The 25,156-nt window shown below is 41.3% G+C and overlaps 2 protein-coding genes across 5 annotated transcripts in view; one reads left to right on the top strand and one right to left on the bottom strand.

Moving 5' to 3' along the window:
* Positions 1-25,156, top strand: part of LOC101950148 (uncharacterized) — an 82,319-nt gene that overhangs the window by 45,572 nt on the left and 11,591 nt on the right. For 2 of the 4 annotated variants that reach the window (XR_006172236.2, XR_010602260.1), the window contains exons 9-13: positions 9,816-9,973; positions 11,768-11,810; positions 21,675-21,861; positions 24,041-24,176; positions 24,893-25,093. Coding sequence is in view for 1 of the 4 variants with exons in the window: in XM_005303833.4 (XP_005303890.2) it covers positions 9,816-9,973; positions 11,768-11,810; positions 21,675-21,861; positions 24,041-24,176; positions 24,893-24,992 (624 nt within the window). In the remaining 3 variants the exon portion in view is untranslated. Of the gene's footprint in view, positions 1-9,815; positions 9,974-11,767; positions 11,811-21,674; positions 21,862-24,040; positions 24,177-24,892; positions 25,146-25,156 lie in introns of those variants that run through there. The other 2 variants (XM_005303833.4, XR_006172237.2) reach the window with 2 other exon arrangements.
* On the bottom strand, positions 14,876-16,863 carry LOC135984314 (uncharacterized). The gene is made up of 2 exons (XM_065599242.1): positions 16,305-16,863; positions 14,876-15,378 (listed from the first exon to the last, which is right to left on the bottom strand). The coding sequence occupies exons 1-2, from the start codon at positions 16,861-16,863 to the stop codon at positions 14,876-14,878; spliced, it is 1,062 nt and encodes a 353-aa protein (XP_065455314.1).

Genomic DNA, 25,156 nt, shown 5'->3' with positions numbered 1-25,156 from the left:
AAGTGTACCTCATTGTTACTGTCATTTGCATTTGACCGCATAAAGACTCCATATTTTTCCTCTAACCACCTGATTTATTTTAAAGAATGTTGCTTTTTTCAGAACCCTCCCTACCTTGTTTATTGCCTCAAAGAAAATGTTTGTCTGAATAATCCAAACCTTATGTTTAGATTGTAGGCTCTTTGGGACAGGAAACATGCTTTTATCTGTGTTGGTAAAGGGTATGTAAATCTAGAGCACCGCATAAATGTTTTGTATTAATAATTATTATTCATCTTCTTGCCTTAGCAGTCTTCATACCATAGGGACACGTGCTGCATCAGTTCATACAGTTCTTGTCAACCATCAGCGGTGTGACGGGTTGGATCACAGAAACCCCCTTGGGAGCTGCCACCCGATGTGCAAAGACTACCCCTGCTTCTGTTTTCCCTGCCAGCACCCTGTCTTGCTGAGCCAGCCACTCCTGTCTGGCTCTAACACAGATCCAGGGTCCGAATCACTTGTCCCAAAGCTGCAGGTTTACCTGAAAACAGCTCACAGTAGTGTGCTTGTCTTTAGCACTCATATGCCCAACTCCCAATGGGGTCTAAACCCAGATAAATCCGTTTTACCCTGCATAAAGCTTATGCAGGGTAAACTCATAAATTGTTCGCCCTCTATAACACTGATAGAGAAATATGCACAGTTGTTTGCTTCCTCCAGTATTAATACATACTCTGAGTAAATTACTAAATAAAAAGTGATTTTATTAAATACAGACAGTAGGATTTAAGTGGTTCAAAGTAGTAACAGACAGAACAAAGTAAGCCACCAAGCAAAAAAAAAATAAAATGCGCAAATCTATGTCTAATCAAACTAAATACAGATAATTTCCTCACCAGTTCCAGAGCACTCCCTTTTACAGGCTAATCTCCTTTTAGCTTGGGTCCAGCAATCACTCACGCCCCCTGTAGTTACTGTCCTTTATTTCAGTCTCCTTCAAGTATCCTGTGGGGGTGGAGAGGCTCCTTCTTTAGCAAGCTGAAGACCAAATGGAAGGGTCTCCCACGGGTCTAAATAGACTCTTGTGGGTGGGGACCCCCCTCCTATGCAAAGTCCAGCTCCAAGATGGAGTTTTGGAGTCACCTGGGCAAGTCACATGCCCCTGCATGACTCAGTCTTTACAGGCCGACGCCATTGTCCACCTGGTATCTTGCATGTCTCCAGGAAGACTTCTTATGTGGATTGGAGCATTCCAAGATGCATTGTTCTCCAAGTGTTTCCTGATCAGGTACTTAACCTGGCAAATTCCTTCCTAAAGAAGCTGACCAAATGCCTCACAAAGCTTACTTAGAAACCAAGCCAGCATACAGCCCATATTCTTAACCTCAAGTAGAAAATGATATATATATGTACAAATAGGATGAATAGATATAGTAGACCATAACCTTTACAGAGATATGTTACCTGGCACAGACAGCACAAAACATATCCCAGTTATGTCATACAGACATTTATAAGCACCCCCTCCCCATAAAGCCTTATGGGGTACACTGTCACAAGCGGTACCTCTTTTTCTTTACTCCAAAGAACACCTTAAAGTACGATGTTGCAATACTTATTTATTTAAACTATTTTTAAACACCTAAAAAACATGAAGCCCTCTCAACTGCTTCTTGTGGTCTGATGGTCCTTTGAAGAGCTCTTAACATAGGTACCTTTTCAATCTGGCCTTCCTAATGCACTTCTTCACTTTTTGATAGATCCAGTTTCTAAATGAAGTCAATGGGATCTGAATAAGGCCTTTTGGCAGTGTAATTTCTTCTGGGTATTATTTCTGCCAGGAGAAGGGAAGAACAATAGATAGATCTGGCTCATCCCTCTCTCTTTTCCAAGAGAATTACAAATTATGCTCTCATTTTTACTCAAGAGTTATATGTCCATGTCAACTATAAGATAAAGCCTGAAACATTATGTCCCCAGCCTCAGCTCACTGATGAAGACAGATTCTTCCACTTAGTGGATGTAAGAATTCTTTAAAATCATACACAGAGGACAAAAGTACTTTCTGGGGCCTATTTGCATATCTCCTTCCAACAAAATAGTTGGATTTACCAATTTCTAAGTATAGCTAGGGCCAGGTTCTGATCACAAAAATATAAGTTTTACATTGATGTAATTCCTCTGACCTCAACTAGTTTACTCCAGATTTACAGCAGGATAAGTGAGAAGAGAATCGGATCCTCTGTTTACACCAGATGGGGTACAGATTGCATTTTTGAGCTCAGCTCTTGTTTTAGTTCATATCAGCAAACACTGAGAGGTGGAGGGATGTCCTCCTTCAGCTCTATTTTACAGGCATGTGGGTCAAATACTGAAGTTATCCAACCTGAAATTTACTTTTCCATCCCACAGAAATAAAAAAAAAAAAAACAGTTGAACTAATTGCCCTGATGTTTATGCAGTTGTTTATTTAATAATTTGCCCATATGGTTGTTGTTGAAGACTTATTTTTGCCTATCACACATTTGTGAAATGATATGTATTGCAATAGATTTCAGTCACATTGCCTGCAAGGCCATTTTGTCTTCCCTTCAGAGAGATGATGTCACTGGCTTACATTCTGCAAGCAATTATGTATATGAGTAGCTTTATACAAGTGGTAATCTCATTGGATTCAGCAGGGACTACTCATGGGCATGTTTGCAGTATCAGGGTCAGAGTAGGAACATTGGGCCAGATGCTCAGCATAAATTGCTGCAGCTCCATTGGCTTCAATGGAGCTACAATTATTTATGCTGAGCGTCTGATCCATTGCTTCCAGGTCCTTCCCCTGGGAAGTTAGGCACCTGGGTGCTTTTTAAAATCTCTCTGGGCTTCTATCTGCATCTTTAGGCACCTAAAAACCTCTACAAATCTGACCCTTAAACTCTCTCTTCCCCCACTGTACTAGGCACAAATTAACCCACAGATATCCCAAAGGATGTTAAATCTGTGGAATCTGTATTCCTCTATTTATAGCTGGTATGTTTTTGTTAATGAACTACGTACACAGTATTTTTGATTCCCTGGGTAAGTGATGTGATGGAATTCTTCTTCCCCATCATGGAAATGTGTTTGGTTTCTACCAACAATAGAGTACAGATCTCACAGATTTGAAGAAGTCATTCCAATTATTTATTATACAAGAAGCTCAACACACTGGAGTTATATACAAACACAATGTTGATGGAGGATCATACAAAAATTTACTTGAACTTCCAAATTCAAGACTTTGACAATTTTGGGTTTATAATCAATTTGTCACAGAATAAAAAAGATTAAAAGAAAATACAGCATGTGGTGCCATGATTCTAGAAAGAAAAAGAGTGGACTTTATAGGATTTCGAGAAACCAACAAAAAACAAGTATTTAAAAAAATGGAGAACTTAAAACACTAATCTATAGTGTCTTGATATGTCCTTAATATCTACTGCCTAGAGTTTTACCATCAGCACATGTAGGAAAAGAGGAGAGAGAGAGAGACAGGCAAGTAATTGAAATGGAGACTGAACTAAAACAAATTAAAACTGTAGTATACTGGGAGATACAAAGATGATCATCCTCAAATGTGAAAGTGTGGCATTTATATATGTCTCCAGAAGAAGCTAATTGGCATTTCCAGAAATTACAGACCACTTGAATTATAGTCCAGAGTGAGTTAGTGCCCTTCACTTGCTCATACTGTATTACCTTTTCATTTATTCCATCTGCTTTCTCAATGCCACCAGTTCAGAATGGTGTGGAACTTCGTAATCAGACTTTTTAAAATACGGAAGATGATCTTGATGGCAACATTTTGGATGGACCGGAGGTGGGAAAATTGACAGAATGGACAGTGGAGAGAAGGAGGCTTTTTTAATTAGGCTAGGAAATTACCAAAACATGGATTAATGTCTTGGTTGGGACTGGAACAAAGAGACAAATTTTGGAGATGATTTAAAGATAAGTGGCATGGGTAGGAAAAGAGGTAATTGGCTTAGTTTGCAGTAAGGGAGATTTAGATTTGATATTAAGAAAAAAATGTAACTATAAGGATAGTTCAGCTGTGGAATAGGTTACCTAGGGAGGTTGTGGAATCTCTGTCACTGGAGATTTTTAAGAACAGGTTGGACAGACACCTGTTAGGCTGGGGTGCTGGAACAATTTTTATAGTGGAGGTGCTGAGAATCATTGAACCAAATTGTAAACCCTGTATATGATGGAAACCACTTCAAGCCAGGGGGTGCTGCAGCACCCCCAGCACCCATACTGTTAGGGATGGTCTAAGTATATTTAATTCTGCCTCAGCGTGGGGGGTTGGACTAGATGACTTCTTGAGCCCTATATACATTTCTATAATTCTATGCTCTAGGGAGGGCCAGGACATGAGTGAAGATGGAAACAAAGGAATAAAAACTGATACCACTCTTCCATTTAAATCCTCCGGCACATGCAGCCCAAGCCTCACAATTCTGCCCTTCCATATATTTCTTTCACAGTTGTAATATTCTGAAACATGCTACAGAGAAACCTGCAGTCTCTCTGAACTCCCAGTATCTCAGTGAAGGGGAAGACAATACACTTTGTATCAGTCACCATGGCTATATATAGCACAGTTTTTTTAAAAATTGCATTTTGTAGGCTCCCAGGTTTAGTGCCTGTAGGAAGCCCTGAGGCACAGGGTGACTGAGTGACAGCTTGAGTATTTGGGGGGGGGATGAGCAGAAAGAGTGGATTGTGCATTTCACAACAACAGAATCTCCTTCCGGCCAATAAAGGTGATTAGAGCCCAGTCTAATAAACAAGTATTACATCATCTTGCCTGAGTGAAAGATGTTGTATCATGTCTGTCTCTATTACAAAGCCTATGCCAATCCATCTCAATAGTTCAATCTTTCTCTTCCCTACATAAGATATATTTAATGCATTGAACTCTGTGGTAGCTAGATGCCATATAGATAGTTATAAAGCACCTGTTCCAACCGAGAGGACCCTAATCTAGGTGTCTCCCTCATTCATGGTGGTTTCTTCAGTGGAATGGTTTTGCTTTGTTTCTTGGATGGTTGTTGCTAGCCAGTATGCAGCTGTCTTTATTACGGGATGCCTGTGTTAGTAGATTTGCCCTCCCAACATCTTTCTTGTTTAGAATACTTTGAAAGCATCCAATTTCTGTTTCTTTCTGGTCCAAACAATGCTCAACATCAGTAATTTACACACAGACAGACACATGCCTCTGACCAGATGAATGCAGGTCCCCTTTCTTCTGCTTCGTTTATATCTGAGTTTGACACATCACTTCATTCCCATGCTGTACAGAACAGGGGGAAATTACGCAGTTAGAAATAATAAAGCTAAAGTGAAAACACTTCCTATTTGGACAAAGCAATTTTCAGATAGCTTTAATGTAGGTAGCCCTCTACTTTCCAAAGTGCCAAACCAGCCTCCACCTCACCTCTCCATTTTGGGACTGTGTATTACAGAGATGACAGGTTTGTACAATTGTAGAAATCTGAAAACTAGACAATATGGTACATGCTCTTTGTTGATTGCACATACATTCAATACAGCATCAGAATGAGAGAGAGTCCTTTAAATTATCCTATTTTTTTTTTTGTATATTCAGATTCCAATTATTGTAACAAGAAAGAAATCTTCTGCCTACTGTGTGTGGACCTTTCACAGCATTTCAGTCTGACAAATATCCAGTCCTTTGTTCTCTTATACAGGCCTGGGGTATTCATTGCTAAGCAAAAGCTCTTTATATAAAAGGCTTAGCTATAAATAGATTTAGGTCTGAGCCATTGCTTGTAGAGATACCACTTGTATTTGTTCTTTATTCTTGCTCAGAGCTTTATCATCACAGTCAGGGAGCTGCCACATTATTTACAGACCGCATACAATCTGATTTCTTCTGTGCACCTTTCATGCCTCCCACTGCTACAGGACATATTTATAAATTTATGTTTAAAAAGCCACTGACACCTGGGTCTCCTCCATTTCCTCTGAATTCCTCTCATTGATAAATAAAAAAATACTGTTCACTGATGTGATGCATAAGTTGCATTCGGCAGACCAGCAGGTTATATGCTCTTACCCAGAGACCTAGTCACACGCACGAATCCATAACTTGTCCTGATTCAGACTGTCCCAAATGCTGTCCATTGATTGTTCCTCCTATGGGGCCTGATCTTGTAAAATGCTGATTACTTCTTATGAAGTAATGCATCCTGCAGTTGACCCTTACAGGAAACCTAAACAATCAACAGTGTTTTCATTAGTTAACTTTTGCTGATACTACACAGAGACCTCATGAAAAATAGCAGCAAAAGGACCGCAGCACCTATGGTTCATATGTGGTATACATGGGAGATTGAAAACTGGAGTCACTTTTTCACCTCTTCTCTTTTTTTTTTTTTTTTTTTCTGGCCTGTCTCAAGTATTTTTCCTCTCACTCAGATTTATTCCTCTTTTTAGATGTCCATTGTTTTCAAAAATTAAGTATTTTTACATTAAATTAATATTTGTGAAAGATGCCATGCATACAGCTCTGGAGACTAAAGTCTTCGATTTATTGACAGGAAACGTAGGTCTCGTGCTCTCCCAGCAAGTGTGCCCCACCCTATAGAGGAGAGATAAAAGGAGGTGAGAGAGGAGGAGTCTACAGCCAAGAAATTATTGAGCTGCAAATCCAAATTTTAGGCAGCAAAGGCAAAGAAGAAGGGACTGATTTTAGAGATGTTATATAGGGAGCAGCAACAGGAGTCCGCGAGAGACTCCAGAAATTGGAAAAAAATAGAAGTCAAAGCTGACCCCAAGGTGGAGAACTAGGTGGGAGTTGTAAGTTATAATGGGAAAGAGGGGAAGGGTGATGGTTGAGGAGGAAAGAAGAGTTCAGTTCCTGAAATGTTGAGTTTCAGAAAATGGGAGGACACTTAGGAGGAGATGACAGGCAAAGGTACTTTCCAATTGCCACTAAGCCAAGTCTGATCCAGTGACCTGGAGATGACTGCCTACATTTCTCATTGCTAGTCTTCTGAGCCACCCAGTCCCTCGCTTTCCCTTTTTCTAATGCTGTTTAATTTTTTGACTGCATTTCAGATTCCCTTTCATATTTTCTTTTCTAGGACTCTATTTCTTTCTCTGTAAAGTTATTTTTGCACCATCTCCTCAGGATTTGCCTTCTCTTGAATAGCTTATTTTTAATCTTTTCTTTTTTATCCCTTTTGTTGATTTTGAGTTCACTTGCTGCAGATGGAGTGAAATGTGCTCATATAGCTCTCCAGTTCTTTCCTTTTCTTACACAAAGCAGCTTAACTAGAATAGTAAATTTGACTCTATTCAAACAAAATCCTTTGATCATAGCAAATCACTTGGAAAATGCTCTGCATGTCATTTACTCTCTGGATGTATTTACATCAAATAAAATAGGGCTGGTTCGAGAACATGTAGCTGTGCATTCTATATTACTGACTAATTAATTCAATGAAGTGTTAGATACACACGTCCATTTTTTTTACTGGTCTCTTTCTAAGACTCAAATAAGCCTTTGCTTTTACTGACTGATACACTTTGCTAAAGGCTTTCATTTTTTGGTGAAATGGTTCCCTCGAAACTCAGGCCAACTAAGAAAAAATAACCACAAGAGGGGTTATTTCAGCTGCGTCATGGAATACACATTCTTACCTATACCCAGAGGACCCCAAGCTGTGTTCTGTGGAGGATTAGTGGTCCATGGAATATTTGCTGGTGGTCTGCAGAGAGCTGTTTCCAAGTCTTGGCTACTTAATGGAATGAACATAAATCTCAGACCCGTACAATTTTCCCCCTCCACAAACTCAATAAAATCTGTGCCACTAGCAATGAAACACAAACAGTAGAACCTTTAACTTCCACCTCTACCTACCAGTAGAGTTATGTTAATGTGTCATAGCCACATATGTTTATGTGTCACAGCCGCAGTAAGCATCAATGGGGTCAATTCCAGGCCCCAGGTATGGTCGATGTCTGATATCAAGATATTTTTCTAACAATAAGCCATTGGTGCCTTCGGTAGCAAGATACATTTGCCACAAAAGAGGCATAGTCATGCTACAGTTACTGTTGAAGGAAACCATCACAGTAAAACTCGTGTGCTGGAGGACTTCAAAAACTTCAAAAATTTCAAAAACAGAACTAGGAGGTAACAAAGGACATTTGATCTTACTTTGAAGTGTAAACCCCATATCTGACCCACCCGCTTTATGGGCACATAAGGCTGAAAGGGAGTGAAAATGATTGCTTGTGAGCCAGCCATCGAGGTTCCATAAAAGGGGACGTACACCTGAGAGTGAGAAGGAGTTCTGCATGGGCTCACTATGATAGCACAGAAAAGGAGTTGGAGGAGGGATGGTGTGAATCTGCCACTGTATGGGTCCTATGGCCTATCCCCCACTACCACAGCAGTTCCACATACCATTAGCCTGTGCGCTAGAATACGGGACACAAACCGTGAGCTGAAGTCAGAATTGCATCACCCTGACTCCTGTGGAACTCCTTGTGCAAAGACTGCTTATTCAGGGGCGAGGTTTGGAGCCTGAACATATCGTTCAGTTATGCTGATATTTCAGTGTGTTTTTTGTGATTGAAAGTATTATTTATAAAGTAGGTCACACAGCACTGACTGTTGGGAATGCCTTTCAGATATTGTATTGGCTTTGACTTTGGATGCTATGAAAGAGAGGGAAAAAAGCACAAGGATTTGGAAAATGTGCTTACGAGTGTGCTTTTAGATTCTACTTTTCAAAATTAGGTGGTTATTTTACTCCTGCAGAAAAAGGCATGCACAGGTGCAAATGAGTAATCACATGTGCCCAGAGATTATTACATGCACAAATACTCATTTTACACACACAGATGGATATTTTGTGCATGCCAGAATTTGTTTGTGTATATTTTTCAGATGCAACATTAAGCACTTTCTGTGGTTTTTGAATAATTTTCCCTTATTGATAAAGGTCATGCAATTTCATTATAATTCATGCATTTTTAGTTTATAAAATCCCATTATTTGAGCATTATGCTAATAGCACTAATGCTGCCCATGTTTCCCAAAAGTAACTGTCAGCTTCCATTTTGCCGCTGGCAAATCTGATGCAATTGCCAGTGCTCCAGTAAGAGTTAAAAAGCAAAGCGGTTTAAAACACTCTCCAAAAGACTTTGAAATGGGCTCTCTTGAAAGCAGTCTGATGCTAATGGGGAAAACTACTGACTTAGAGATTGACATTAAGGGCCACATTTTCAAAAGCACGGCAATCTAGCCTTTTAATTTATGCACACGATTTTGAGAGTGCAAGAATTTGGTACCTCAGATTTGCACCATTAGAGTTTCAAAGATGCAGAAATAATGTAAGGGGACAAGCCACATTGGCTTTCAAAGAGCCCTGTGCTCCTAAATCACCTATGAAGATGCTTTTTAAAATTACTGTTGTGCCCCCAAAAATTGGAAGATGTGCAAACACATTTTGCTGAAGCAAAAACAGTTGCGAGAGCAAAATTGCAGGGGCAAATTTAGAGGCCACGTTTGAAAATTTTGTCTTGAGTGAAGCTACAGGGAAGGTTTTTTGAAACCTTCAGCTGCCACAATACATGAAAATTAGGGGAATATTTTCAGAGGCACAAATGTCAGTTTGACATCAAACTTCTATTTGGAAATGTCTCCGTTAGTTTATCCCAGGCCCTGGGAAAGTGACAGTTTTCATATTTCAGGAAACAGTTTCCCAAGATTGTGCTCTGCAGACCTGGCAAAACTTCCTTCCCCTTTATCTCATCAATTACAGGATGAAGGAAAGTGCAAACCTCTAGATGTAACAAAGTTAGAAGGTGCAGAAATTGGTGTTGACAGCAGCCTGGGTAAACCATTTGTGTTTAAATGCATGCCTCAAACCAGAAACAAGATTTTCTACTTTTGTGCAACTTCAAACCAAGAGATGAAGAGGTAAACAATCTATTTATATAACTGTTTTTTCTAGAGCTTGTGGGAGTGTTTTGTGCAAAATGTTCTCTAAAAGACACCCGTCACACCTATAGGAGTGAGGGTTTGATCTTGAAAGGTACCAAAAAATATTTTTCAGCTTTCTCACTTTCTACCAGTTTTCAGAACAAATAATGTCCTCATGCCATTCAGGATTTCCCTGGGTGAAAACATGCCTGAGTTTTGTGACCTTAAGAGAGAATCACCCCCCCAACCCACACATACACGCACATTCTTACCGCCATATTCTCATCCCACTACTTAAATGGAATTGTAAATCCACTCATGGATTTTTACTTGTTTATACATCATTTCACACCCAAGTATAATGTCACTCAATGTTTTGGCCAGCAGAGCACTGAAAAAGAGCACAGTCTCTTCCTTACCCTTCCCTCTGCTCACCCTGTCGCATTCATTTTTTTAACCCAATTTAAAACTTTTAACCCACCACAAGAGTCTGTTGGGTCTCACTGCCCTTAGCACTGGTTTTGTCTCTCAATTAGGGAATATTGTCTACACAGTAGCTGGGAGAGTGCTTCCCACCTCAAGTAGAGAGACACGTGCTAGCTCTGCTCAAGTTCGTGCACTAAAAATAGCAGTGTGGCTGGAGAGCAGCGGCTCAGGCTAGCCCACCTGGTCTCCCCCAGGGATGTACTCGGATGGCTAGCCAAGTGGCTGTTCATGCTGCCCCTGGCCACATTGCGTTTTTAGTGCACTAGCTCAAACAGAGCTAGCATGTGTCTGTCTGCCTGAGCTTGGAAGCACACTCCCAGCTGCAGTATAGACATAATCTTAGGGAGCTTTTGAAATCTACTGCTTTCCTTCTGCTGCCACCCAGGGTTTAAAACTGTTTTTAAAAAGCAGCATGTAGGTAATGTTTCTTTTAAGCAACACTTTCAAACAGCCTGACTCTTTTTAGGCCAATCTAGCATCCATTGTCAGAGCAGTTAGGATGTGTTTAAAACCAGTTTTCCTTGCTTTTTGCTTTCTTCTGTATTTCCAGAAATGTAAAGAGATTAAAAAGGATGAATTATTTGATACACTCTACCTCATCTATCTATCCATCCATCTATAGTTTTGTACTTACATAGCTGCTATTAGCATAGTTAGGGTGACCAGATGTCCCGATTTTATAGGGACAGTCCAGATTTTGGGGTCTTTTTTCTTATATAGGCTCCTATTACCCCCCACCCTATCCCGATTTTTCACACTTGCTGTCTGGTCACCCTAATCATAGTATCTGAGCACCTCCCAAGTAGTTAAATCTAGAAATAACAACAATATGTGGTATGCATAGTGTAATTGTGGTGGGGTGGTCATACCAAAGAATTGCACAACCTGGTCAGGAAATCAGTTTCCTTTGTTTTAAAATACCCAGTTTGTTGTAGTATTTTAAGTTTACCTCCAACACCTACCCAGCCTAGTAACAAAGAAACAGAAAGTATTGTTAATTTGTCTACAGATAAACTGTATTAAAAAGAATCCATTGTCTGTAATATTGCTGCACTTATAATAAGCCTAGACTGTTGCTGGCAAATTATTTCTGCTGCTAGTTAGAAGTGCCATCTAGTAAATAACGCTCTAAGCCCGTGCATGTATATATATATTTTCAAGCCTTAGGACGGTCCTCAATGTTGCATGTGTCTTTGAAAGATGTTCGTATCAGCAAACTAAAAGACTCTGTGAAGGATATTTATTCCATTGTACCAAGCCAAGCTATTCTTTTTTCTTTTTCTTTTTTTTTCTGGCATTTTGTAGGTGGCTGGAGGCTATGGATAAAGCTGTGCATCCTGTCCATCAGGTAATGCTTTATTATTCGGGTGGCAAGCTAATTTAGTGAATTGAGCACAAGATTAGGAAACAGAAACTCCTGAGTGATACTCCTATCTCTGACACAATGGGTGCTGCAAGCAACTCAATCTCTCTGGGTTTCAGTTTCCCCATCTGTGGAATGGTGTCCATTACGCTTCTCTATCTCACAGAGTTGTATAGAATTGGATGTAGTGAATGCCAGTTAAAATGAAGTATGATCAAAAGAGGCTAAAATAGGGAAAGAACAAGTTAAAGATTACTTGGACAAATTAGATGTCTTCAGGTCACCAGGGCCTGATGAAATGTATCCTAGAATATTCAAGGAGCTGACTGAGGAGGTATCTGAGCCATTAGCGATTATCTTTGAGAAGTCATGGAAGACAGAAGAGATTCCAGAAGACTGGAAAAGAGCAAATATAGTGCCCATCTATAAAAAGGGAAATAAGGACAACCCAGGGAATTACAGACCAGTCAGCTTAACTTCTGTACCCGGAAAGATAATGGCGCAAATAATTACGCAATCAATTTGCAGACATCTAGAAGTAAGGGTATGTCTACACTACGAAATTAGGTCAAATTTATAGAAGCCGGTTTTATAGATATCAGTTTTATACAGTCGGTTGCGAGTGTCCCCACATAAAATGCTCTAAGTGCATGAAGTCGGTGGACCGCGTCCACAGTACCGAGGCTAGCGTCGACTTCCAGAGCGTTGCACTGTGGGTAGCTATCCCACAGTTCCTGCAGTCTCCGCCACCCATTGGAATTCTGGGTTGAGATCCCAATGCCTGATGATGCAAAACAGTGTCGTGGGGGGTTCTGGGTACACGTCGTCAGGCCCCTCCCCCTCCGTCAGAGCAACAGCGGACAAGCGATTCGCGCCTTTTTACCTGGGTTACCTGTGCAGACAACATACCACGGCAAGCATGGAGCCCGCTCAGCTCAGCTCAGCTCACCATCACCATATGTCATCTGGGTGCTGGCAGACGTGGGGCTGCATTGCTACACAGTAGCAGCCCCTTGCCTTTTGGCAGTAGATGGTGTATTACGATTGATATCCGTCATCGTCGTATTCCAGTTCAATCAGAGGCACCTGGGCAGACATGGTTTGTCTCCTGGAGACTCAGTCCTGCCGGCAGTCCTATTGAACCATCTTGACGATGATGGCTAGCAGTCGTAGTACAGTATCTTCTGCCAAGCACCCAGAAGATGCCGAGGGCTACCAGTCATGCTGCACCGTCTGCTGCCAGCTTAAGATGTAAAAAATAGATGTATTCATTTGCTTCCCCCTCCCTCCGTGAAATCAACGGCCTGCTAAACCCAGGGTTTTGAGTTCAATCTTTGGGGGGACCATTCTGTGTGACAGTTGTTTGTGTTTCTCCCTGATGCACAGCCACCTTTGTTGATTTTAATTCCCGGTACCTGTACGCTATGTCGTCAGTCGCCCCTCCCTCCCTCCATCAGTTTCGCGCCTTTTTTCAGACCAGACACCATAGCACTGGGATCATGGAGCCTGCTCAGATCACCGCGGCAATTATGAGCACTATGAACACCATGCGCATTGTCCTGGAGTATATGCAGAGCCAGAACATGCCAAAGCAAAACCAGGACCAGCCAAGGAGGCGATTGCAGCGCGGTGATGAGGAAATTGACATGGACATAGACCTCTCACAAAATACAGGCCCCAACAATGTGCAAATCATGGTGTTACTGGGGCAGGTTCATGGCGTGGAACGCCGATTCTGGGCCCGGGAAACAAGCACAGACTGGTGGGACCGCATCGTGTTGCAGGTGTGGGACGATTCCCAGTGGCTGCAAAACTTTCGCATGCGTAAGGGCACTTTCATGGAACTTTGTGACTTGCTTTCCCCTGCCCTAAAGTGCCAGAATACCAGGATGAGAGTAGCCCTCACAGTTGAGAAGCGAGTGGCGATAGCCCTGTGGAAGCTTGCAACGCCAGACAGCTACCGGTCAGTCGGGAATCAATTTGGAGTGGGCAAATCTACTGTGGGGGCTGCTGTAATCCAAGTTGCCAGGGCAATCAAAGACCTGGTGATATCAAGGGTAGTGACTCTGGGAAACGTGCAGGTCATAGTGGATGGCTTTGCTGCAATGGGATTCCCTAACTGTGGTGGGGCGATAGACGGAACCCATATCCCTATCTTGGCACTGGAGCACCAAGCCACCGAGTACATAAACCGCAAGGGGTACTTTTCAATGCTGCTGCAAGCCTTGGTGGATCACAAGGGGCGTTTCACCAACATCAACATGGGATGGCCAGGAAAGGTACATGACGCTCACGTCTTCAGGGACTCTGGTCTGTTTCGAAAGCTGGAGGAAGGGACTTTCTTCCCGGACCAGAAAATAACCGTTGGGGATGTTGAAATGCCTATCGTTATCCTTGGGGACCCAGCCTACCCCTTAATGCCATGGTTCATGAAGCCGTACACAGGCAGCCTGGACAGCAGTCAGGACCTGTTCAACTATACGGTGAGCAAGTGCCAAATGGTGGTGGAATGTGCATTTGGACATTTAAAAGCGCACTGGTGCAGCTTACTGACTCGGATAGACCTCAGCGAAACCAATATCCCTATTGTTATTGCTGCTTGCTATGCGCTCCACAATATCTGTGAGAGTAAGGGGGAGACATTTATGGCGGGGTGGGAGGTTGAGGCAAATCGCCTGGCCGCCGATTACGCACAGCCAGACACCAGGGCGGTTAGAAGAGTACAGCAGGGCGCAGTGCGCATCAGAGAAGCTTTGAAAACCAGTTTTGTGACTGGCCAGGCTACGGTGTGAAACTTCTGTTTGTTTCTCGTTGATGAACCCTCCGCCCCGCCCCCCTCCCGGTTCACTCTACTTCCCTGTAAACCAACCACCCCACCCCCTCCCCCCTTCGAGCACCGCTTGCAGAGGCAATAAAGTCATTGTTACTTCTCATTCATGCATTCTTTATTAATTCATCACACAACTAGGGGGATAATTGCCAAGGTAGCTCGGGATGGGTGGGGGAGGAGGGAAGGAAAAGGACACACTGCAGTTTAAAACTTTAAAACTTTAACACTTATTGAAGGCCAGCCTTCTGATGCTCAGGCAATCATCTGGGGTGGAGTGACTGGGTGGCCGGAGGCCCCCCCACCGTGTTCTTGGGCATCTGGGTGGGGAGGCAATGGGACTTGGGGAGGAGGGCTGTTGGTTACACAGGGGCTGTAGTGGTGGTTTCTGCTCCTGCTGCCTTTCCTGCAGCTCAGCCATACGCTGGAGCATATCAGTTTGATGCTCCAGCAGCCGGAGCATCGACTCTTGCCTTCTGTCTGCAAGCTGACGCCACCTATCATCTTCAACCTGCCACTTGCTCTGTTCAGCCTGCGATTCATCCCGCCACCTCTCCTCTCGTTCATATTGTGCTTTTTTGCACTCTGACATTGACTGCCTCCACGCATTCTGCTGTGCTCTTTCAGCGTGGGAGGACATCTGGAGCTCCGTGAACATATCATCCCGAATCCACCGTTTTCTCCTTCTAATCTTCGCTAGTCTCGGCGAAGAAGAAACATTTGCAGCTGGTGGTGGAGAAGGGAGAGGTGGTTAAAAAGACACATTTTAGAGAACAATGGGTATACTCTTTCACGTTAAATTTTGCTGTTCACATTACACAGCATATGTGCTTTCGTTACAAGGTCACATTTTTCCTCTTATATTGAGGGCCTGCCAGTTTGGTGTGAGAGATCACTCACGCAGTGCCAGGCAACAGAATTGGGCTTGCAGGCAGCCATGGTAAGCCACAGTCTTTTGGCTTTTTTAACCTTCATAACATGTGGGAATGGTTTCAAACAGCAGCACCCTCATTTCCCATACCAAGAACCCATTGGGTTAGCCATTTAAAATGGGTTTGCAATGTAAAAGGAGGGGCTGGGTTTCGGGTTAACATGCAGCACAAACCCAACTACCCCCCCACACACACACCCAATTCTCTGGGATGATCACTTCACCCCTCCCCCCCCCACTGCATGGCTAACAGCGTGGAACATTTCTGTTCAGAAGAGCAGGAACGGGCACCTCTGAATGTTCCCTTAATAAAATCACCCCATTTCAACCAGGTGACCATGAATTATATCACTCTCCTGAGGATAACAAAGAGAGATAAGGAATGGATGTTGTCTGCATGCCAGCAAACACCGGGACCATACGCTGCCATGCTTTGTTATGCAATGATTCTAGACTACGTGCTACTGGCCTGGCGTGGTAAAGTGTCCTACCATGGCGGACGGGATAAGGCAGCCCTCCCCAGAAACCTTTTGCAAAGGCTTTGGGAGTACGTGAAGGAGAGCTTTCTGGAGATGTCCCTGGAGGATTTCCGCTCCATCCCCATACACATTAACAGACTTCCAGTAGCTGTACTGGCCACGATTGCCAGGGCAAATTAATCATTAATCATTAAACACGCTTGCTTTTAAACCATGTGTAATATTTACAAAGGTACACTCACCAGAGGTCACTTGTGTGCCCTCAGGCTCTGGGAGCATGCCTTGGGTGAGTTCAGGGGTTACTGGTTCCAGGTCCAGGGTGATAAACATATCCTGGCTGTTGGGGAAACCGGTTTCTCCGCTTCCTTGCTGTGAGCTATCTTCATTGTCTTCATCATCATCATCATCTTCCACGTATCCCGAACCCGCTTCCCTGTTGTGTGTTTCTCCATTGACGGAGTCAAAGCACACGGTTGGGGTAGTGATGGCTGCACCGCCTAGAATAGCATGCAGCTCTGCCCCAGACCTTCCGTTTGCCTCTCTGGCTTTGTGGTAGGCTTGCCTTAGCTCCTTAATTTTCACGCGGCACTGCTGTGCGTCCCTGTTATGGCCTCTGTACTTCATGGCCTTTGAGACCTTTTCTAATATTTTGCCATTTCGTTTACTGCTACGGAGTTCAGCTAGCACTGATTCGTCTCCCCATATGGCGAGCAGATCCCAAACCTCCCGTTCTGTCCATGCTGGAGCTCTTTTGCGATCCTGGGACTCCATCATGGTTACCTGTGCTGATGAGCTCTGCATGGTCACCTGTGCTCGCCACGCTGGGCAAACAGGAAACAAAATTCAAAAATTTGCGGGGCTTTTCCTGTCTACCTGGTCAGTGCATCTGAGTTGAGAGTGCCGTCCAGAGCAGTCACAATGAAGCACTGTGGGATAGCTCCCGGAGGCCAATAACGTCGAATTCCGTCCACACTACCCCAAATCCGACCCGCAATGGCCGATTTTAGCGCTAATCCCCTCGTCAGAGGTGGAGTAAAGAAATCGGTTTAAAGGGCCCTTTAAGTCGAAAGAAAGGGCTTCATCCTGTGGACGTGTCCAGTCTTAATTCGATTTAACACTGCTAAAGTCGACCTAAACTCATAGTGTAGACCAGGCCTAAACAGTCAGCATGAATTTGTCAAAAACAAATCATGTCAAACCAACCTGACAGCTTTCTTTGACAGAGGAACAAGCCTTGTGGGGGTATATCTTGATTTTTGTAAAGCTTTTGATACTGTCCTACATGACCTTCTCATAAATAAACTAGGGAACTGCAACCTAAATGAAGCTACTATAAGGTGTGTGCAAAACTGATTGGAAAACCATTCCCAGAGAGTAGTTATAAGTGGTTCAGAGTCATGCTGGAAGGGCATAATGAGTGGGATCCCACAGGGATCAGTTCTGGGTCCAATTCTGTTCACTTCATCAATGATTTAGATAATGGCATACAGAGTACACTTATAAAGTTTGCGGATTATACCAAGCCTGGAGGGGTTGCAAGTGCTTTGGAGGATAGGATTAAAATTCAAAATGATCTGGACAAATTGGAGAAATGGTCTGAAGTAAACAGGATGAAATTTAATAAGGACAAATGCAAAGTACTCCACTTAGGAAGGAATAATCAGTTGCACACATACAAAATGGGAAATGACTGTCTAGGAAGGAGTATTGCGGAAAGGGATCTGGGGTCGTAGTGGATCACAAGCTAAATATGAGTCAACAGTGTAACTGTTGCAAAAAGAAGCGAATATCATTCTGGGATGTATTAGCAGGAGTGTTGTAAGCAAGACACTAGGAGTAATTCTTCCGCTCTACTCACGCTGATTAGGCCTCAACTGGAGTATTGTGTCCAGTTCTGGGCACCACATTTCAGGAAGGATGTGGACAAATTGGAGGGAGTCCAGAGAAGAGCAACAAAGATGATTAAAGGTCTAGAAAACATGACCTATGAGGGAAGATTGGGTTTGTTTAGTCTGGAAAAGAGAAGACTGAGAGGGGACATGATAACAGTCTTCAAGTATGTAAAAGGTTGTTAGAAGGAGGAGGAAGAAAAATTGTTTTTCTTAAACTCTGAGGATAGGACAAGAAGCAAGGGAGATTTCGGTTGGACATTAGGAAAAACTTCCTAACTGTCAGGGTTAAGCACTGGAATAAATTGCCTAGGGAGGTTATGGAATCTCCACCATTGGAGATTTTTATGAGCAGATTAGACAAACACCTGTCAGGGATGGTCTAGATAATACTTAGTCCTGCCTTGAGTGCAGGGGACTGGACTAGATGACCTCTCGAGGTCCCTTCCAGTTCTATGATTCTATGCCATTTGCAGAAAACATTTAAAATATACAGCACCACACACATGCTAAGGACCAAAGTCTGCCCTCAGTTATGCACACAGCTCTCGTTGACTTCCATGGGAGTGGTGGGTACATAATTAAGGGCAGAATCTTTAGATTTAGCAGGCTTTTTTGGCAAAACAGAGAAGGGGGCTGTAAGTGTTTGCCATATAACCTTCTTTGCTGCTTGCTTTGATTTATTCCAAAGCTGGGCCAGGAGATGTATTGTGAGACTGGCAATGTCATCCTCAGCTTTTTATTGTGAAAATTGCCTTCCCATTACTCTCTTTGAATTATACCACCTATCCATAATTGCAAAAGGGTCGTATGTCTGGTTTATAATTAATTAATTGTTGCTCTTGTTATATGTATTACCATAGCACCTAGGAGCCCCAGTCATATGACCAGGACCCCACTGTGCTAGGTGTTGTAGAAACACAGAACAAAAAAGGTCCCCGCCCCAGAGAATTTACAATGTAATATGAGATGAAGGACAACAGATGGTACAATACATATAGACAGGGGAGAACAATTGAAACAGCATTGCCTGTGATCTCAGTACATCAGCTTCCTGAGGATTTCCTCAGTGTCCTGGGAATCATTACATGGTGTGGAGCTAGATTAGAAATTGTTGCCACCTCTCTAAGTGTCTGCGTCAGGATCTTGGACAAGGAAAAGGGTGTGTGGTTGATATCATATCAGTGTTCCTTCTACTGCCACCAATGGTTTAAAACTGATTAAAGAAATCTGATGTAACTATAAGCCATCTGACTCATTTTAGGCCATTCTAGCATCCACTATTAGAGCAGACAGAATGCATTGACAACAAAGTTTGCTTGGTTGGTGGTGTGTGTACGCGTGCACTTGGTTGTTTTGTTTATTATTTTCAGAAATGTAAAAAGATGAAGAAGGGTAAATTATATGATAAGCCCCAACTCCTATATCTATCTGTTTATATAGCTATGTACTCTTGACACAATTTACAGCAAACAGTTCCTGACCATCCCCAAGCTCCAGGAGCTGCAAAAGACATCGTGAAGCCACCTTTGCCAATTCCTACCTTCCTCCACTACAGCGATACTCAAGCTTTTAAAAAATTATATTTACCTTGATAGTATCCCTTTAAATAAGGGTAGATTTTGAGCCTGTGTGTTCTCTGGGCTTGAGCCTTAGCAGAGATCATTCAAAGTTGGGGGTCAAACCTGGGGTAAAAATCTAAATGTCTTTAAAAGGACACTGTCAAGAAAATAAATCAAAATTTTAAAACAATTTTCTTATTTAAGTTAAAAATTACATCCTAGATCAGTAAAAAGGGAAGAATTTTTCAAAATCTAATTTACTTTTCAATATTCATGCTGTTTATTTTTTGCAGTTTAAATTAGTTAGTTAGGCTTTAGATTATAGTCCATTTCTCCATATAAGTCATTTCTCCAATCAGTGTGCTGCAGGGATGGCTTTGCAAACATTTAAGGGAAATGTTTAGTTGTTTCTTTTTAAATTATTTCCATTAGAATAAAATCAATAATAGAAACATTTCTATTGGTTTCAGGTTTTATAGGAGCTTATTATTACACAACCTACATTTGGGGCCAAATAAATCTGACCTGAGAGTGTGAATGCAAATTAATCTACAGGGCCTGAAAACAAAGTCAATTAAATACATACAAAAAATTATAACTATGCACCCAAAGCCAAACAATAAACATAGCTTAGAAAACAAGCTATAAAAGCAAAAGAAAAATTTTTACTTTAGTATGATAGGAAACATCATAATAACAAAAAAGCCCTTAAGTTATCAATGTCCATCTTACCTCTTGCAATAGAAAGACCTTACTTTGATTCAGCTACTAACAGCATAATTAGCCATTTATTAGATGTGTTTTCCAAGTTACTGAGTGCTTATTTTGACTGATTTGACTTTTTAGCTTTGTCTCTGAGCAGACAATAGCCCTTTTTGGGTAGGAGGGTTATATACTGATTTCACTGAACAACTTGTTTCATTAGTAAGTATTGTTTTCAGCTAATTGCTTTCTCCCATTTTTTAAATGAACTTTGCATTCATTTTTCAGTTTAGCAGACAAGCTTTTTTTGCATTGTCTGAAATGCTATCCAAGGTACTGTACCTGAAATTTTAGAACCACCAGCAAAAACATATTACAGGGCTGTAATACTTCATCTCAAATGCAATAGCTCAACACACCAACATTATGTCCTCCTAATGAACCTAGATAGGGATATCTATTCCACTAATGCACGGTGTAAGACTACATTTATCTATTGCACTCTGTTGCAGTAAGTCCCAGCAGGTTTCCAGTTCACAGTAAAGAATATAGCTAGCTATATAGCATCAACTCTTTTCTCTCTCTCTGGCTTGTCAAGGATGAGGAAGAAATAACAATTGAGTGAAAAAGAAAACCCCTACGGAAACAGAGCAGGATGCTACTGATATTGCAGACACTCTCCCCGAGGAATTCAGATGACAATGACATAGGTTGACGCAACATTAGAAATTGCAGCTAAACAAAGCATGTTAGGTTTAGATGTAGAAGTTTGGATCCAGATGTCCTTTAGACGTAAAAAAAAGAGGAAGGGAAATTACATGGTTCCTGTTTAAACTCATTCTAGGCAGTTCAGCCTTATTAAATAATCTTTTCTATATTTCCTCCTGATTTTTACTAGCTCTGCTATCTTTCTTTGGCCTGTTCTATAATATTAACACCTGGACATTTACATCTTCTAGAAATGTCACTAAAGAAATCCACAGACATCTAGCACATGGTCATGCATTCATCCAAGTCTCATTGCCATATTCTGTTCTAAGATACGTCTGTGAAACGCCTGTTGATGTGCAAGTATCTGAGGACAGGATGTGATCGGTAGTTCTAGCTTTGGCAACAGTGAGAACTGAAGTAATAAATAAGGAGAAATGAAGTCAGGCAACTTCCAAAACAGCTAGCGTGATAGTCCTCTTAGTACAGCTTTGGTCCATTCTTGTTAGTACCAGCAAAACTTGAAGTGTAGAATATGTGCAGAAAAAGACAAATAATTCCTTTAAGAAGGAATGAGAAGGAAACGAGTAGTTGCTATAAAATATATGCTTGTTAATTGTGTTTCCAGAACCCTTGACATTCCAAATCACTGTGGCAATAAAAGCTATTTTTAGAATAGGGGATTTGGGGCTAATGTCTTTGCAGAATAAAAGCACGCTCCTCATGAAACTATTTTGTGTTAACTCTATAGAATCATGTATGGGTAGATGTCACCCTGCACAACACAAGCCTTCCACCCCTCGCTATCAAAAACCCAGAGTGTCTGGGTCTCCTCCACCAACTGGATAAAACCAGGGACGTGTGGACTCAGCACTACTGCATTCTGAAGGATGGCTGTTTGTATTTTTATGCCGGCATTCGCTCCACACATGCCATAGGTAGGTGATACTCTTTGTTTTTAAATGATTCATATTAACATGAAAGAGTGTACACTATTTTAATGCAAGTATTTTATTATTCTAAAGGTGAAATAGTGCCCTTACTGGCAGAAAGCATATTGGGGTTGGCAGGTTAGAGAGTGAAGCAGTATTGGCTGAATGTTAGTGACAAGAGCCACCCTGCCAGAGCAGTCAAAAATTGCTCAAGCTCCTTAGCTTCATCGCACTGACGGCACACTCTGCTGCAAACTGCCCAGAGTTATTGCTTGGAGCGGGTTTCCCTATGATTATGGTATTTCCCAATTATATAGGCAGGGAAACACCTCTATCCACTGGAGGAGTGGAACTTCCATCTTTAGCATGATAGCACTCTTTAGCTTCAAAGGGTTGTACAACAATGAAATAACTAGTGCTTACAACATCTCTCTGAGGTTGAAAACTTAGACAGAAACTTGCCCAAAGTCATACACTGAATCAATAGCAGAACTAGAATTAGTTATCAGGTATTTTGGGAGGTTAGTTCTGTGCTCTAACTGCTCAGCCTCATGCCCTTCTGGTCTTTAAATACACTATTGTTTAAAATAAACCAAATCATCTTTCTTTGACATTGTAGTGGATCGTCTCTTGCTACCCTAACTCCTTTTCTGAACTGTTCCGCTCTTATTGCAGATAGTACCTAACAAACACAGTTTCCACTGTCACTGTAATAACTGGTGTCTCCTTGGTACCTGATATAATGTCAGTAGGACAATTAATGTAGGACTCACAATTCAGAAGACAAACTTTGATAAACTTTGAATCAGCTTCCTGGGACATTTAAGTAGAGTTGTGTAAACAACTTATGTTTCAGTTCAGTGTCTGAGCAGTTCAGGTTGACCAGAAACAAAAACTTTTAAAATTTTCCAGCAAATTGAAAATCTCCAAATTTCCTTTTGGGTTGAACAAAACATTTCATTTTTGAGGATTTTAAAAAATATTTTAAAATAAAATTAAAGTAAAATTTGAAATGAAAAGTCCTTTTAAATAAACAAATTGAAATTGTTAGTTTAAAAAAAAATCTCAAAATGAAAGGTTTTCATTTTGGGAAGGAATGTTTGGGTTTGGTATTTCAGTTGGAAAAAACAATTTGGTGAATTCAACATGAATTTGAAAAATGTCACCAGGTAATAATTATTTGAAAGCAGGTAAAATGATGTGTCTAAAGTGCTTGACAAAATGAGCCACATTTGCAAAAGCAACTTCTAAATTCTCATGACCAAAATTACACACCCACATTTTGAGGTTTGTCCCAAACCTGTGTTCAGAAAGCTGGCTGCCTGATTTTCTGTGCATGAATGTAGAACATGGGTTGAGGCTATTCTGAGTATTTGGACCCATAATCATTTTAAGTCTTAACTTTATATCTCTGATATTGACACTTCAAGTCAGAGCCCTAGTGCCCAGTTTCACTTTGAAAAGTGGCTATGTAAAAATGGCATACTTCTTACTCAAAAGAACAGATATCTGTGTATTCATATCTGCTGACCTAAGTGACATAAGTACCTTTCTAATGCTTTTTATTTCCATTATCCCAATAATACAGCCAGAAGGGACTGAGCTGGATTTCAATACTTTTCATGTAGCAACAAAATTATTTACTAAGTTCCAATAAATGACAGATCAGTTTCATCTGTGCAACACCATGGAGAGCACAGGTGTAACAGAGGGCAAAATGTGGACTATAATAATAAAAATATTTAGCAGTTGTATTATGTTTTTCATCCAAAGATTTGTAGAACCTTCATTGATGGTGATGATGTGCAAAATTAAAAGAACTCAATTTGACTCTCATATCTCAGGTTGAATCAGGGCTGGCAGATAAGAAAAACAAATATTTGTTTTACTTGTAAACCGAATACATTTGATCTGGAAATCATTGCAATTGAGGAACTGCCATTTCTCCAGTCACTTTGCAAAATAAAAAAGGACATTAATGGTTTTTTACAAAGTATTTTTTTATATGTATTTTAATTCTCTGTTGCATGATTTTTGGAAGCATCACTGCCTAGGTCTCTGAAAAGAGACTGTAAAAACCTTTCCATCGCTAAGTAGAAGGAAAGAACTTGGCACATATGCACTTTACAGTAGACCAACAAGTGGTTTATGCTACTCTCTAGTTGTGCTGTTTCCCTTTCTCTAGGTGGGATTTACCTGCAAGGTTACACTGTAAGCGAACAGTCACTTGGCTCCAGGAGATCTGTAATTGAAATGAAACCCCCATCCGAAGAGTTTCAAACCTTCTACCTATGTGCAGAGAATGTAAATGAAAACAAACGGTAAATTGTCATCTTTGTTTCACTTCTCTTTGCCAAACTCTTAAAGCAAGTAAGAACACTGTGGTTCAAGAACGTTTGCTAACATCTTTCCATTCTGTTTTCACCTGTGTGCTTTCATCTCTCCATAACACTAGTTTTAGTCGCACTGCAGCAAAATATGCTGGCACATGTGAGTCATGAGTTCTGTTATTGTCATCACTGGAGTTATAGCAAGGCTGAACTGCAGCAGTTCAAGAAGGAACCTTGTCATGGTATCTCTCATAAGGATGTGTGGGTGGGCATACTACGTGGAAGCACCTGAGTGCCTTTCATGATAGGTCAGACTAAGTGAAAAGTAGGTACTTCTAGTTCTCACAGATGAATTACTTCCAACACTGATCATCATACTTAAAAAAATAGCGTACAAAGTCATTTTCTAAAGGCTACATTCTGTAGTCTTGGTGCAGAAAAAACTCACACTGATGTCCCTAAGACTAAAAGTTGTAGGATTTGACTTATAATGAGAAGCTATTAAATAATTTGGAAACTTGTGCCCAGATATGTTGCTCTTAGAGCCAATTCTTCCCTTCCCACCTCTCCAGTCCACTTATTATTAGCATTTTTAGTGACATGACAGTACAACAGATTTATAAAAACTAATTTCAGGAGAAGTTTATCTTCCAAGTGCACATATGACACCCATTCAGTGGCAGTTGTTGGTCTTTCCTTTCTTTCAGATGGATTACTGCTTTGAAAACCTCAATTAATAAATGGGTAACCCTACACCAGGCCATTCAAGACTTCATGAACCGACCCCTGGAAGAGACAAAGATGTGAAAAAAAAATCTAGTTTTTCTTCATACTTTTCTTTATAATACATTTCAAGACAATATCTCCCACACAGATGATATTTTAGCAGCAGGTGAACTTTAGCAGTGGTATGTACCACACATCTTTTGTAAACATTAGTAAATAAAAGCTAATTTATGTTACCTGCATTG

Source organism: Chrysemys picta, chromosome 6 (assembly GCF_011386835.1).
Source record: "Chrysemys picta bellii isolate R12L10 chromosome 6, ASM1138683v2, whole genome shotgun sequence".
Taxonomy (NCBI): domain Eukaryota; kingdom Metazoa; phylum Chordata; order Testudines; family Emydidae; genus Chrysemys; species Chrysemys picta.
Note: the sequence above shows the minus strand (reverse complement) of the source record. Positions and strands in the feature narration are given on the sequence as shown.

Excerpts from the sequence above, each read along its gene's own strand:
- LOC135984314 (XM_065599242.1), bottom strand. The coding sequence starts at position 16,863 with ATGCAGAGCTCATCAGCACAGGTAACCATGATGGAGTCCCAGGATCGC. Across the intron at positions 15,379-16,304 it reads GGGCACACAAGTGACCTCTG|CTGCAAATGTTTCTTCTTCG; the intron begins GTGAGTGTACCT and ends CTCCACCACCAG.